This window comes from Amphiura filiformis, chromosome 6, assembly GCF_039555335.1.
Source record: "Amphiura filiformis chromosome 6, Afil_fr2py, whole genome shotgun sequence".
NCBI lineage: Eukaryota > Metazoa > Echinodermata > Ophiuroidea > Amphilepidida > Amphiuridae > Amphiura > Amphiura filiformis.
Window position 1 is genome coordinate 50,086,068 of NC_092633.1, and position 13,846 is coordinate 50,099,913.

Genomic DNA, 13,846 nt, shown 5'->3' on the forward strand with positions numbered 1-13,846 from the left:
ATTAGTCTATTATTGTTGAAGGTACATAGTATAACTTATAGCCTACATATCCCAGGGGTCTACTCGAAGTGCCACTGAAAATTTGAAATGAGACCCATCAATATACCAATTTTTATTGAACCCATCGATATACCAAAATTCAAAAGTTTTCAGCTAACTTTAACCCAAATTGTCTTAATTTTTACAACTTTTCCCAAGTAGGGGAATTTCTAAAATGTTGGCTACAGTGAGGTAAAATCATCTATTTTCCGAAAAAAAATTGAGAACATTTTGAAAAAGGACCCATCCATTTACCAAAATATTCATAGAAAAACGGGTCATTCCAAAACGCATCCCCATATGGTCATTTGTACTGAATACCCCTAGGATACATATACACACATTACACAGTATAGTTTTACCTTCTTTAGTTGCATATCAATTAAATCGTATTTATATTTTAAATTTTAAAATATTTTTTGTCAGTGTTCTAAATATGCATACAATGTCCTCTTCTCCAAGCATCATGAGACAACCATGAGGTTTTTTTTTGTCCCACAGACAACCATTGTTTTTTATTTACCCCAAAATCACGGTTTAAAATAACTAAAATGTAACATCACGTTTCAATGTCATATGTATCCAGTGGTGGCATAAGGAATTTTTTGGGGGGTGGGGGCAAGGGTAAAGTGGATTTCAGGGGAAAAATCAACAAATTTTGCGCAAAATTACCACAAACAGCGAAAATGTTTGTAATTTTGGGTTTTTACTAGGGGCAAGAGTGCTGGCTGGAGGGGCACTTTCCCCACATGCCCCCTGGCACCACCACTATTTGTATCATATCACAGTCTCCAACAGTATGTTCTCATCACCTTTTTCCAATCACAGCTGGCGTGATTGCCGTGGTGTATGCACTGGCGGTACCAGGAATTTTCTTTGAGGGTCGGGGTGAATTTCAGGGAGCAAAATCAACAAATTTTGCACCAATTTACCATAAAAAGTGGACATTTGTGTAATTTTGGGTTTTTTGCCTCAAAACTGATGGGCAAACTAAGGGGCCAAGAAATTTTTTTTTTTGGGGGGAGGGGGAATGTCCCCCCGGTAGTACTCCCACTGGCTGTATGACACAATGTCCACTTGTTCATTTCCATTAAGAAATAGATTTGTATTTCTTTTCCACTGTCCCCTTTTAATTTTGATCTGAGCAAATGAAGTAAAACAAAGAAATTTGCTATTCAATTCCAGCACCGATGTTGCCAAATGATGCACTTATTCTTAGACTTGAAAACAAAATAAAATTTAACTTTATTTTTCAGTTTCCCTGTAAAAAATTTGAACAGCTGATGATGGACATACCGTCCGTCAGCGACCAACTTACACCAGCACGTTATCATGCGATGTCCAAATATGGCAGTCAGTACACATATTGTTCAAGTGCATTACACATCACACAACTCAGTCATTGTAATGGGATGAACACTTTTTGATGACCATACCTGAGATTTCACATTAGTGTTCCAATGACAAATGTATGATGTTATCAAGCATATATAGTTGTGTGTCATGTCAAGGATATCCAAAATTCAGTTTTCAATTTCAATATGTGCCATTTTCACAGCTCTATTTCGATGAAAATTTCCATCGCAATTGGACTTCTGGTTTAAATACCGTATTGTTTGCAATAAAAGCCCCGGGGCGTTGCATTTTTCCAAAAGGGGGCGTTTATTGGAAGTGAATTGTCAATGCAAAAACTTAAAAATCGGGTTCAATTTCCCGAAGATGCTCCTGTAGAAAGGAGGGATTTACGACCATACTAATGTTATTTCCATGGCGCCGCCCACAGAACTCGAGTGGAAAATGACATTTTCGTGGTAAATACAACAAAATTACACACGTAAGTGCATCATCAAGCAAGAATATGGTGAAATTCTAGTATAATTACTAATTAGGCAATGAAATGGATAGCCGTTTGAGTCATAATAGGTTTTGTCCATGGAATTTAACGATCGTCACTGCATGACTGACATGACTGCATGAAAGTTTTAAGCTTACTCAAAAGATATGACATGGAAATGTTTGCATTTTTGTCAATTTTTCACAGAAATATTGAAGGGGGGCGTTTATTACAGGGGGTGCGTTTATTACAAACAATACAGTATGGTCATTTTAGTGTTGCTTAGAAAAATTAAAACACAAAAGAAGTTAAATACTTTTATTGGCTATATCTTTGGCAAAATCAATAGTAGCGACAAATGACTCGTTTAGCTCGATCACGATGGTTGAAATAAATCCGTGGCTGACATGACCCAGCTGCTCTAAAAGTAAAAGCCATTCTATCATTAAGGTTCTTTTTTCACTTTGTCCTTGCCGTATTTTCTGAATAAAATCCCTGGTAACAATGCTGCAAATGCAACACCAACCATTTTAAGTAAGACATCAAAAGTCAACATGTCATTGAGCGACGTTATCTCAGACAAGACAGAGCCTGTCTGGATGCACATGAAATTGTATGGCATCAATCCTGAAAGAAAGAGAGAGAAAAAAAAAGTTCAGCTTAAAATTGTCAAAATATAGGTGTCCATCTCTTTTTCCTTGGTGTATGGGCTAGACTCACCTGAATCCACTAGTTGTGGTGGAGGAGGGGGGGGGTCACTCACCACTCCTCCCACACAACAAGTATTGGGCTATTCCATTCAAAATCCACACTACCCCTGTGGAAGATTTTGGAAATATCTTCCACACAGGGAGTATGAATTTCAAATGGAATTAGCACATTAGGCAGCTCCATTTAAATTTCATATACCCTCTGAGAAAAATTCAACCTGAATCTACCGATGAGGGAGAATGAGTTTCAAATGGAACTGCTAATGTGTTACTGTCACAAACCCCTCACGGAAATATCCTGCGCCTCTCGAGCCACTTCCGGTCCTGCCGGGACTCGAACCCACGACCCTGGGTTTAAGAGGCGAGCGCGCTAGCGTATAGACCAAAAGAGGACTTCCCCGTCAGGTCTATAACACTAACGCACTTATACCTCCGTGACATGCTCCCCCTCCTCGTAAGGCGCGTCCTCGCGCCTTACTTCCTCTGTTTAAACTGGTCGTCCTTGATACAAGGCATACTCGGCCAGACTGGTCGTCCTTGATACAAGGCATACTCGGCCAGACTGGTCGTCCTTGATACAAGGCATACTCGGCCAGCCATTTTATGAACGCCTAACCCTTTCCGATGGGTGATCCCCCTGGTGTTAAGAAACACCAGGGACCACCGCTGCCACCATTTATGTCACAAACCCCTCACGGAAATATCCTGCGCCTCCTCGAGCCACTTCCGGTCCTGCCGGGACTCGAACCCACGACCCTGGGTTTAAGAGGCGAAAGGCTAGCGTATAGACCAAAAGAGGACTTCCCGTCAGGTCTATAACACTAACGCACTTATACCTCCGTGACATGCTCCCCCTCCTCGTAAAGGCACGTCCTCTCGCCTTACTTCCTCTGTTTAAACTGGTCGCCCTAAGGCATACTCGCCAGACTGGTCGCCCTTGATACAAGGCATACTCGGCCAGACTGGTCGTCCTTGATACAAGGCATACTCGGCCAGCCATTTTTGTGAACGCCTAACGCTTTCCGATGGGTGATCCCCCTGGTGTTAAGAAACACCAGGGACCACCGCTACCACCATTTATGTCACAAACCCCTCGCGGAAATATCCTGCGCCTCCTCGAGCCACTTCCGGTCCTGCCGGGACTCGAACCCACGACCCTGGGTTTATGAGGCGGCGCTAGCGTATAGACCAAAAGAGGACTTCCCCGTCAGGTCTATAACACTAACGCACTTATACCTCCGTGACATTACTTTCATTTGAAATTCATACTCCCTCTGTGGAAGATTTTCCCAAAATCTTCCACAGGGGGAGTGTGAATTTTAAATGGAATAGCCCATTACCGGTACCTTTTCAGCACTGTATCATGCCGGTACCTATTTACACACCTGAGTGGAGAAAGACAGGTTAATTTAATTCAGGAGAGTCCAATATGCCAAGAAACAAAGTATGGGTACTTTGATATAAAATTGGATCGATTGAGCCCATATTTATTGGTCGAGCTATGAATTTTAAAACTCATAGCGAGACCAATAAATATTGGGCGTAAAGCATCCAATTTTATCATTATTATGTGTTGGATCCAATATTTTCACACACTTGGATCCATAAAAACATAATAATGGTATGATGTGGGCATTGCTCCGGCAGAAGTAAAACACTGAGACTGATCAAAACCTAAAACAGACTTAGGCCCCAAACCAAAAAATTATTAGTTTGTTGGTTCAATGTCATAAATGTATCATTCTCTTAGTCGGGCTGACGTCACAAAGGGGAAATAGCCTTGTAAAACCAGTGTACGCATGTGCAGTTCCCCTTTCTCGAGCTGGTTGCTATGCGCACACTTGTGCGAAGGGGACAATGTTCCTGAATGTCCGAGTGAATAAAACATACGCATTTGACACCATAATTTTATATGCTTTTGCTCATGCACATTTCGTAAAAATTTGATAGACAACACAAATTTCCTTGTTAGTGGTCATTGTCGTATCTTTATACACCTCACAGTTTACCCAAAGAAGATATCCTACACTTCCCATAATGCATTTCTCCCATTTCAATTTTTTTCTGTACTGATTTGCTATCAAGTGCAAAGTACATGGGTCAATAGGGACAAAATGTACCGGAATGAACATACATTTGTAACACATCCAGATCTTGCAAAATATGTTTATTTGATTATTTCTTGATTATATTGACCAATGTTCAGCAAGCCTATTCTCAAAATGAAAACAAACGGAAGCTGTACAAAGCGACTGGGAGTGTCATTTGATGAAACAAGGCAATGTATCACATTGCAAAGGATTCTGGAAAGGGTATTAAATACCTTCTCTGATGCTTACCTATAAGAACCGAGAAGAAAAATTGCACGATAGGTACACCTAGGATTGGCGATGTTATATTTAGGAACCAGTTGGGTGACATCGGAAAGAAGCGCAGAAATAAGAGAAAGAAAAATAAACTCTGAAGATTCTCTTGAATCTGAAAAATACAAATGAGCAATAATTATTATTATTGATATATGTACTACTCCAGATTCCAGAAAAATACAGCACTAACTTTTTGCAATTACATCACTTACTTTTTGCAATTTTGCATGTTTTCTTACAATTGTAGACTTTGTAGTCATAAAATTCTAAGACTTGGCACAATTTTAACCATTCACAATCTTGTGTATAGGGCTATAGGCTACGAGTTAGCTCATAATTTTGATATTTTATGATTTTTTTGATATTAAAACTCATTTATGAAAAAGATATAAGAATGCATATTATAACTTGAAATTTGTCTTTGTACAAGTCTCTAGACTTGATTGTCACAACATACAAACAATGCTCTAAAATGAATGCTTTAATCCCAAAAAATAAGTGCTGTGTTTTTCTGGAATTTTTTTAAAACACTGATCTTAAATAGTCTTAAGGAAAATTAAAAAAAAGTACCACAGCCAGCAGCTGCAGCAATGCCCCCTGCCATGCCAGGCCCATTTCATATGATTTTTGAATTCAGCAAGACTGAAGTGAGTTTGATAATCCTGGACAGAGTGCATTGTGGATAAAATTCATATCCAATTTGTCAACCATCTGGATTAACGACTGAGGAAACAACCTGGAAAAAATGTGACAGACTTTTGCAACCCCTTTCTGGTTGCACTGAGACTGCACAGTTGTGTCCTAATTGACCTTTTGACTGAGTTTGTATTGTATTTTAGAACTTCAGAGCGCGCTCTTGTCACAACGGTGCCGTACAGCGACACGGTACACTGGTGCCGCGGGAACGTCGCTAGTCAGTCCGAGTCGCACAACCAAAGTCGCATTTAATATTTTCATAAATCCGTCACGATTTGAACTGTAAGTTAATCAGACATCACTACGAAGCATATTATGCGCAGTGTAGATGGCTGGTAGAATTAGTCTACCGTATTTCGTCAAATAGTCGCCCCCCCTCAAATAAACGCCCCCACCACTTTTTTCAACCAAGATGTTTCAAAAATGCCGATATTTCCATGCTATCTTGTATAGTAAGCTTACCAAGTTGCGCACATGGTCAATAATAGCGTCAATAATTGGCAAAAATCTGGATCAGAAACCCGGAAGTGAACCAAAAGTCAGTGTCAAAAGTTCATAGTTCGTCATTTTAGCGTGACTTTTAAGCTTACCTAATGATTTTAACGGGAATTGTCGTGCTAAAAATGACCTCTAATAAACGCCCCCCCTTGGGAAAATGTAACGCCCGAAGGCGTTTATTTGCTTAAATACGGTATTTATTCTCTCGCTTGACCTTTCCAAATATTACCCACAATGCACTCTGTCCTGAATTATCAAACTCACTTATAAATTAAATACAAAGGTATTTTCAAATTGTATTGTCAGAAATTCTGTACCCTTCACCCAAACTAATCTAGCTGGCAATGTGTAATTTAACCTTGTTTTGTAATGGTGCAACCCTGTTGTTGAAGTACTTCAATACTAATGTTCTGCCAAATGCATAGGACAGTAGATAGCAACATGTGGCTCCAACTGCAGTCAGAAAACAGCACAGTGGAAATGCTTTCCAGACACCAAACAAAGCACCACCTAGAAGATTCTGCAAGATAAAATGTTATAAATATACACAATCAAGAAATGGCCAGTGGTGGCACCAAGGGGGCCACTCAACACTTAAGTTGGTAACTGTGCATGATAATAAATATCACAGAAAGGGGTATTTTTTTTACCAGAAGCGCGGACCACAAAATCGACAAAATAGGGTATTTAATTTGCTCTGTCCACGAAATCAGGATAAAAGGGGTATAATTTGGCCCTAATTTCAGTTCATCAAGCCCCTATTTTGCCCGAAAATCAGTTCTTAGTCCCCAAAGTTTGGCACTCCGCGCCGCACACCCCTACTAAAATTGAAATTGAGTGCCCCCTCCCCACGGGTCCATGAGCCCTTTGGGCATAAGTTTTGAGCGCTGATTGCATTTAATCGCACACTTATCGGCAGACTATTAATATGACCATCACTTACCATAAAAACAGACCCTGGAATAGCAAATGTTTGCTTATAGAGGTAGGCACTACAAAACAGTACCAACACATAGCTCATATGGTCCTTCTTGTATTGCTGCAGATAACTGGCCATAACACTCAACTCATCCAGATTGGTTGGGAAACTCAGCTCAATACTCCTGAATAAAAAAATAATATAAATATATAAAAAATAATTTAGTGGCAGTTGAGATTGGATTAAGCACTTCCTAATACTCTTGAACCAAAAGCTGACAGTAAAACTGCACAGAGCAGCGCTCACCAGACAAAGCCAGCGTATATGTCGCTCATTATATTTTTACACTATTCTGTCGGTCCGTGCTACATCACTTTCGGTTGATGATGCGGCTCACAGCCGGGTGAAAACAAGTCATTGGTTCGATTTTTTGTTGATGATTTCTGTCATTGGTGTTGTGTATATTTGATCGCAAATAGTCAGTGGAATCAAACAAGTCTGCAGAGTGGAAGTTACATGTGGGCTATTTCACGTTAAGTGTGCACTTTTCAAAATGGTGCTTCAGCATTTCTGGTTACCTGAATTTGGAACATTATATAATGTGGGTGATTTTATTAGATGGGTGTTATGGAGGAGAAGCTACAGGAGCATTTTCATTAAATTCTGACAACTTTTTATATCAGATTTTTGCATTTACATGCATTTTCAACACATTTCTGGAGTCCCACTTCATATTTTGAATGTCTTGTGAATGATTTCTTAGGAATATAAATAAGCCTCCTTTGTAGCTATTGCTTTGGTAACAAAGTATGAAGCATACACAATGCAATGCAAGTTATTTGGCATAAATTGGTCCAGTATTGCGAAAATTATGACCATGTTTGTAATTATGTAGATTCTGCATTAAACAAAAAAAGCGATGTCCTCTCCAAAACAAGTACTATCAAAATTGAAACTAAATTGGTAGTTCCTGCCAAAACTTGCATCTGTAGAATTTTCAGGGTGTTCGCAATCATAAAACAGGACAATTAGTTCTGAGGATATTTGTATAAAATATCACAACCTGCCAGTTTTGGTGTCTTGATTCAGCGTTAAAGTGTGTCCTCTCCAGAACAGGGGTAAATCGGCAATTGACACAAAATCAAGGGTAAATGTTTCACTTTATTTTAACAAAATTAACCTTCTCCTTCCCTCTAACAAGACAAGGCATTAGTTTTTAATCACAATACTCAAAGTAGCCAATATCTGATGATATCACGTTGTTAAACAGAATGTCCTCTCCAGAACAACCAAAAACTGTGGTCTGTAACAGCTCACAAAAAGCATGTACTTTTATTTCAAGTGAATGTTTCATCTAGATATTGACAACACATCTAAAGTGAACATTTGTAGTCAGAAACATCTATTTTCAAGATATGTTTTGATGGTGAAAGTGTGGATTTCATGCCTCACCAAATAGCTGTGACCTGTGCCTGGATTTACAGGAGCCTTCATTAAAAGTAAAATACAAGAGATGGATGCTTTTCTAGCAATATTTGTGTGTAATAACATCTGATGAAAACTTTTAGACTAATGAAGATAAGTATGCTGCTTGAATATCAGTGAAAAAAAGTGCAAAACTGATTGTTAAACAAAATGTCCTCTCCAGACACCCATACGTTGGAAAGCTCAGAAAACACAAGTTCTACTGAAAAATATGGGAACTTGACAATATTTAATTAAAACACATCAGAACTAACATTTATGATAAGAAAAATGATACACAAGAGGATATAATTGTTATAATAAAGTAATAGTTTCATGTTTTTTCAACAATCGTTTAACTTGCTTCTGGATTTGCAGAAGCCCGCACTTTAATTTTTAAACAAAAAATGTCATGTAGAATGATTAAAAAATGTGTATTATCATCTGATGAACAATGTAAACAAATGCAAATAATTTTGACCCATACATTATTTGAACTACATAGCACTGAAGTGGTTAATGTTGTTTTGTTAAACAAAATGTCCTCTCCAGACACCATGCATTTTCCCATTGAAACTTTAGTGATGAATTTAACAATGTTATTGATGATCCCACGCTCTGATATTTTGGAATTGAATTTGAAATTTTGACCCTCTGTGTGACTGTAAGTGTACGCTTAATGTGAAATAGCCCATGTACTAGATTTATCGTTACATATAGTGACAAACTGACAATTACATTCCATTGTCGAGTGTTGGTTTTTCCGAAATTGAATTTGGGGCGATCAACATCGCTATTTAGCCTCCTTCACAGCCGGTTTCTGTCGTTCATAACAAACCATGAGCCATGTAATTGTAAAGCTTGCGTCCAAGACTAGAAGTAGCCAGGATGTTGGACCGACAGAATAACAGGGAGCACATGTATGTTAATGCTGAGCAAGGACTGCCGTCAGGTCCCCCACTGTAAAAATCGCACCAGCCAAATTTGCACGCTACAGAGCCTGAAAAAAAGATTTTGCAAACCACAAATTGACACACATATGGGCGCTGCCATGGGGTGCTAACGGCAACGCGGGGGGTCGCTGGGGTGCTAACGAACGCGTCGCCAGCACAAGCATCCAACGCGATCAATAACGCGTATAGGGCGCATTCAAGTGCGCCTACGCGGCCGGTAGTTCCTGGATACGCGATTACAGGGTCAATGGCCGCTTCCATGCAGTAACAATAATGAGTAACATACTTTCGAACTGTATAGGCAATGACAATGTAGGTGCTGATGCGATGATGGCGTGTTTCAACTAGCCAATTGGATGGCAATCAGAATCCGACTTCATGTTTACGCCATAAACTGTACCAAAATAAAAACTGCGAAGGAATTTTGCAAAAGATAATAGTTTACTTAGGGGTGGTGCAATAATTATGTGTACCCCAGGGGGTGAATTATAGGGGGGCAAAGATTTTTGGCAGGCCAGAAGGGGGCAAGCATTTTTGGCAGGTCAAAAGGGGGGTCAAGCGATTTTTGGCAGGTCGAAGGGGGGGCAAGCAATTTTTGGCACAGATATTTTGGGTACCGTTTCTACATTACGCCCTAAAAAGGCATAGGAAAACGTTAGGAACACATTCAAATATGCAAAATTTCCTGCTCGCTGCGCTCGCATTATATGATAAGACAATTTAAGGTTTTAAATTTGGGTTCCCAAAATCTTGCATGTGTAAGGGGGGGGCAAAGATTTTTTGGCACGTCAAAAGGGGGGGCAAAGGTTTTTGGCACGTCGAAGGGGGGGCAAAGATTTTTGGCATGGCTAAGGGGGGCAAGCGTTTTTGGCAGACCATTTTGAGAATTCACCCCCAGGGGTACACATAATTATTGCACCACCCCTTAGTAGCCTTACCTGTTGTTTTCGCTTTCGTCTTTGCCAGTCATTGCTGGTCGATTTATGGACAACCAATACAGCCATCCTGTTGCACTCAAGAATACTGAACCGAGAGCTAAAAATGCCACCAATATTTTGGAACTGCTTCCTTGCTGACTTTCCATTGGTTTAGTTACGAGAAAACAGTAAATAAGTTCATGCCCATGCATGTGCAAGTACAGTGCAAATATCGAATTTCAAGTAAGCTTAAATTTTAAACTTTTTATCGCGCAATTTGTGCTAATTTGTTTAGCGTGGACTGGTGTATAAATACACGTATCAGAAAGACTAAGTTTGTAGATCATATGCAAGCTTTAAAAGGCTGCACAAAATATGCAGAATATGGATAAAATCCGTTTTATTTGTCACAATCAATGTCAAAATGCCGGTACAAATTTATCTGAAAAATAGAACAAGATATCAACAAAATCACGTGTTTTGAACCTAGCTCACACTCAATCGCCAAAAAACGAGCGATAGATTTTTGACCAATCAATTTTCAGAACGCTAAATTTGGTGTACGTCATTGGTTTAAAGTTAGTCGCACATCGCTAAGCGAACAAAATATAAAATTAGGTTCTGGGTCAGCAGACTATTTCATTTTTATAAGAGGGTAGATTAAGCACTTTTCCTCCTTTGATAAAGAAAATTAGTTCTAATATGAAAATTACCTGCAGATAAAGTATCAAAAATAATTAGTTTACATAATAAATAAAGTTCTGATTTTTATTCAAACTTAAAACCTCGTGTATTCGACATTGCTACTTATTATTTGTTTTGTTTTTAAATATTTCACTCCTGTAAATAGTAGATCAGTCCCAACAGGGGTCATATGGACGTCACATGATAAGTCGCTTGTTTACTTTTGCCCAGTTTCTAAATCACTGACTGATGTGTCAAGGATTTGCCAGGAATGTCAGGGGTTTTAGCCCAGCTGTGCGTGCAGCTGTGAAACTGAAAACACCAATGAACTCATCCCAAACCTGACCACACACACACACCACAGTGCACACATCAAGTTTAATAATAGCAAGTACAGGACAGAGAATTGATCGGGGAAAGGTTTAAAAAGGTAAGCTTAAAATGAATCAACTGAAACTTTCAACTAGAACTAGTCACGATTATCGCACTTTCAGTTCCCCATGCGTTTGAACGGGAATTGGATTGCGTACTTTTTCGATGTTTAGTGAGCAAATTTTTTTCAATATTTTGAGAAAATGATGTCAAATTTTCTATTCTGTATTGTTTGGTAATAATGTCTTTTGCCAATAGTATGTTTAAAGTTGTAATTTTGTGTTTTTGATCGCAAAGATCGGATATTTTAGTTCCCGTTTCGAATTCTGAACCCTTCGCAAGGGTGCCGATTTCGGCAGAACTTTGACGATAATTTTGCCTTTTTGGACACTAAAATGCTTTCGATCCTTAATTTTGTTTCAACCGAGTCTTAAATTAGCAAGCACAATACGGTTGGTACTACTTTTGAATGCTGGACGGTTCGCACCCTTTCAATTTCGGACCCGTGCACTTTCGCCCCTTTCTATTTCGCACCGTGCACTTTCGCCCCTTTTATACCGCTGGTATTGTGCTGCTGTTGATTGATGCACGATCGATTGCTTGAACTCCCGGCGGTGCGGCGTAGTATGTTTATAGTGCCGGGGCCGTCGGGCATGCACTTATTAAGTCATGATAAACCCGGGAAGGAAGGAAAGAAAGGATATTTTATAACAAAATAGAGGAACGATTTTTTTTTTTTCTCAGTATTATATTACAGGCCAGATATTTTAGCAGCAGGCTTACCCAAAATAATGAAATAATTAGAATTCAATGATAAAAATAGTAATAATAATAAATAGTAATAATAATAATAAATTTATATTTAATTATTAATTATAATATGTATAAAAACAGTGAAAATTTGTTCCAACTGACGACCAAAGGATGGATCCAAAAGGATACAAGTGTCAACAAGCAATGGATAAAATTAAAAACAATGAAAGTATGACACAACATCCAATGGGGGAGTAACACAAAACATATAAACAAAGTTACTTTAATAATATAATATGATGATAATAATAATAATATGATAATAATAATAATAACAATGTTAATAATATAAACAAAGTTTATTTAATAATATAATATAATGATAATTAATATGATAATAATAATAAGAAGAAGAATAACAATGATATGAGGATGAATGCAGATTATTTTATCATATTCATTTATTATAAATTTTTGTCTCTTAGTGAAATATTGTATTAGTCTATGTACATTTTTGCATTATAATTATCTTTTAACAAACTTTTATATTGTATATTTTAGTAATGTTTTAATATCCACACAGACATGTGGAAGATCAATATTGTATTGAACATGTTTTACCGTGTATAAATAAAGTTATTATTATTATTATTATTATTATTATTATTATTATTATTATTATCCCTCACTTTTCTCAAAAAAATTGAGATTTTTATACCACTGGAAACCTCTGGCTAGTGGCTACATAATGTTTATGTCCAAAAAATAATTCTTGCAGATTTAATTCGTCTAGCAAAAATATCGTCAATTTTGAATTACGTTCTGGTGTACCAGAACGAAATTACAACAGTGGCCTATGGAGCAGTGTAATAGTATAGTCATGCATAACTCGTATAATGCAAAATCGGAATCAACTGAAATTTTGGGAATAAGATTTTTTCAAGCATATCTACCATGTCTACTAAAAAATGTCATAAAAAGATGATTCTAGGATCACGAAATACTCCTTTAAGATAGATGTCATTTATGCGTCGGACCCCTAGGCCTATAGCCTGATCATGCAAACGAAAAAAAGAACGAAAGGAAATAAAGAAAGAAAGGGAAAGAAAAAACGAAATCCAAAGAAATTAAGATGAACTGAACAAATCTAATTGATAGAAATAAATTGATTGTTTAAAACTGTTTATTATGTGCAGCAACATCCAAAAACAAAACAGGGTTCAAAAAAGACAAAGCAGCTTTCTTGATTAAAAAAAAGAAGAAAAAATGCACTATAAAAACGAAAAAAAAGGAAAAAGAAAAGAAAAATAAAGAAAGAAATTCATCTCCTTTACACGATCTTTATTATCTAAGAAATAGATGCTATATTACATTATTGACATCTTCGAGTTTAAATATTTTTCTTTAAAATTGTCGGCATATTTAGCAGATTAAGATATAAGATGTGCCGTGGTGTTAATAAAGCATCGTCATAATGAGTCCGTGATTGACAGGCCAGTAAACAAAATGAATCATGAACACATAAATGTCAATCATTTACAATGCAGAATTGGATAGCATTTTTTCCACAAATTTGTTTATTTACTTTATGTTATTTATTAAAACCATATTTATACAGGGCTACCTTTCAGATAAATCTGC

The 13,846-nt window shown here is 37.7% G+C and overlaps 1 protein-coding gene across 1 annotated transcript; it reads right to left on the reverse strand.

The window, feature by feature from the left end:
* Positions 1-933: 933 nt before the first annotated feature.
* On the reverse strand, positions 934-10,802 carry LOC140155553 (transmembrane protein 41A-like). The gene is made up of 5 exons (XM_072178435.1): positions 10,418-10,802; positions 7,087-7,246; positions 6,502-6,663; positions 4,923-5,061; positions 934-2,500 (listed from the first exon to the last, which is right to left on the reverse strand). The coding sequence occupies exons 1-5, from the start codon at positions 10,606-10,608 to the stop codon at positions 2,319-2,321; spliced, it is 834 nt and encodes a 277-aa protein (XP_072034536.1). The 5' UTR covers positions 10,609-10,802; the 3' UTR covers positions 934-2,318.
* Between the last annotated feature and the right edge of the window lie 3,044 nt (positions 10,803-13,846).

Excerpts from the sequence above, each read along its gene's own strand:
- LOC140155553 (XM_072178435.1), bottom strand. The coding sequence starts at position 10,608 with ATGCATGGGCATGAACTTATTTACTGTTTTCTCGTAACTAAACCAATG. Across the intron at positions 7,247-10,417 it reads GACGAAAGCGAAAACAACAG|GAGTATTGAGCTGAGTTTCC; the intron begins GTAAGGCTACTA and ends TTTTTTATTCAG. Across the intron at positions 5,062-6,501 it reads TTGCACCATTACAAAACAAG|ATTCAAGAGAATCTTCAGAG; the intron begins GTTAAATTACAC and ends TGTATTTTTCAG.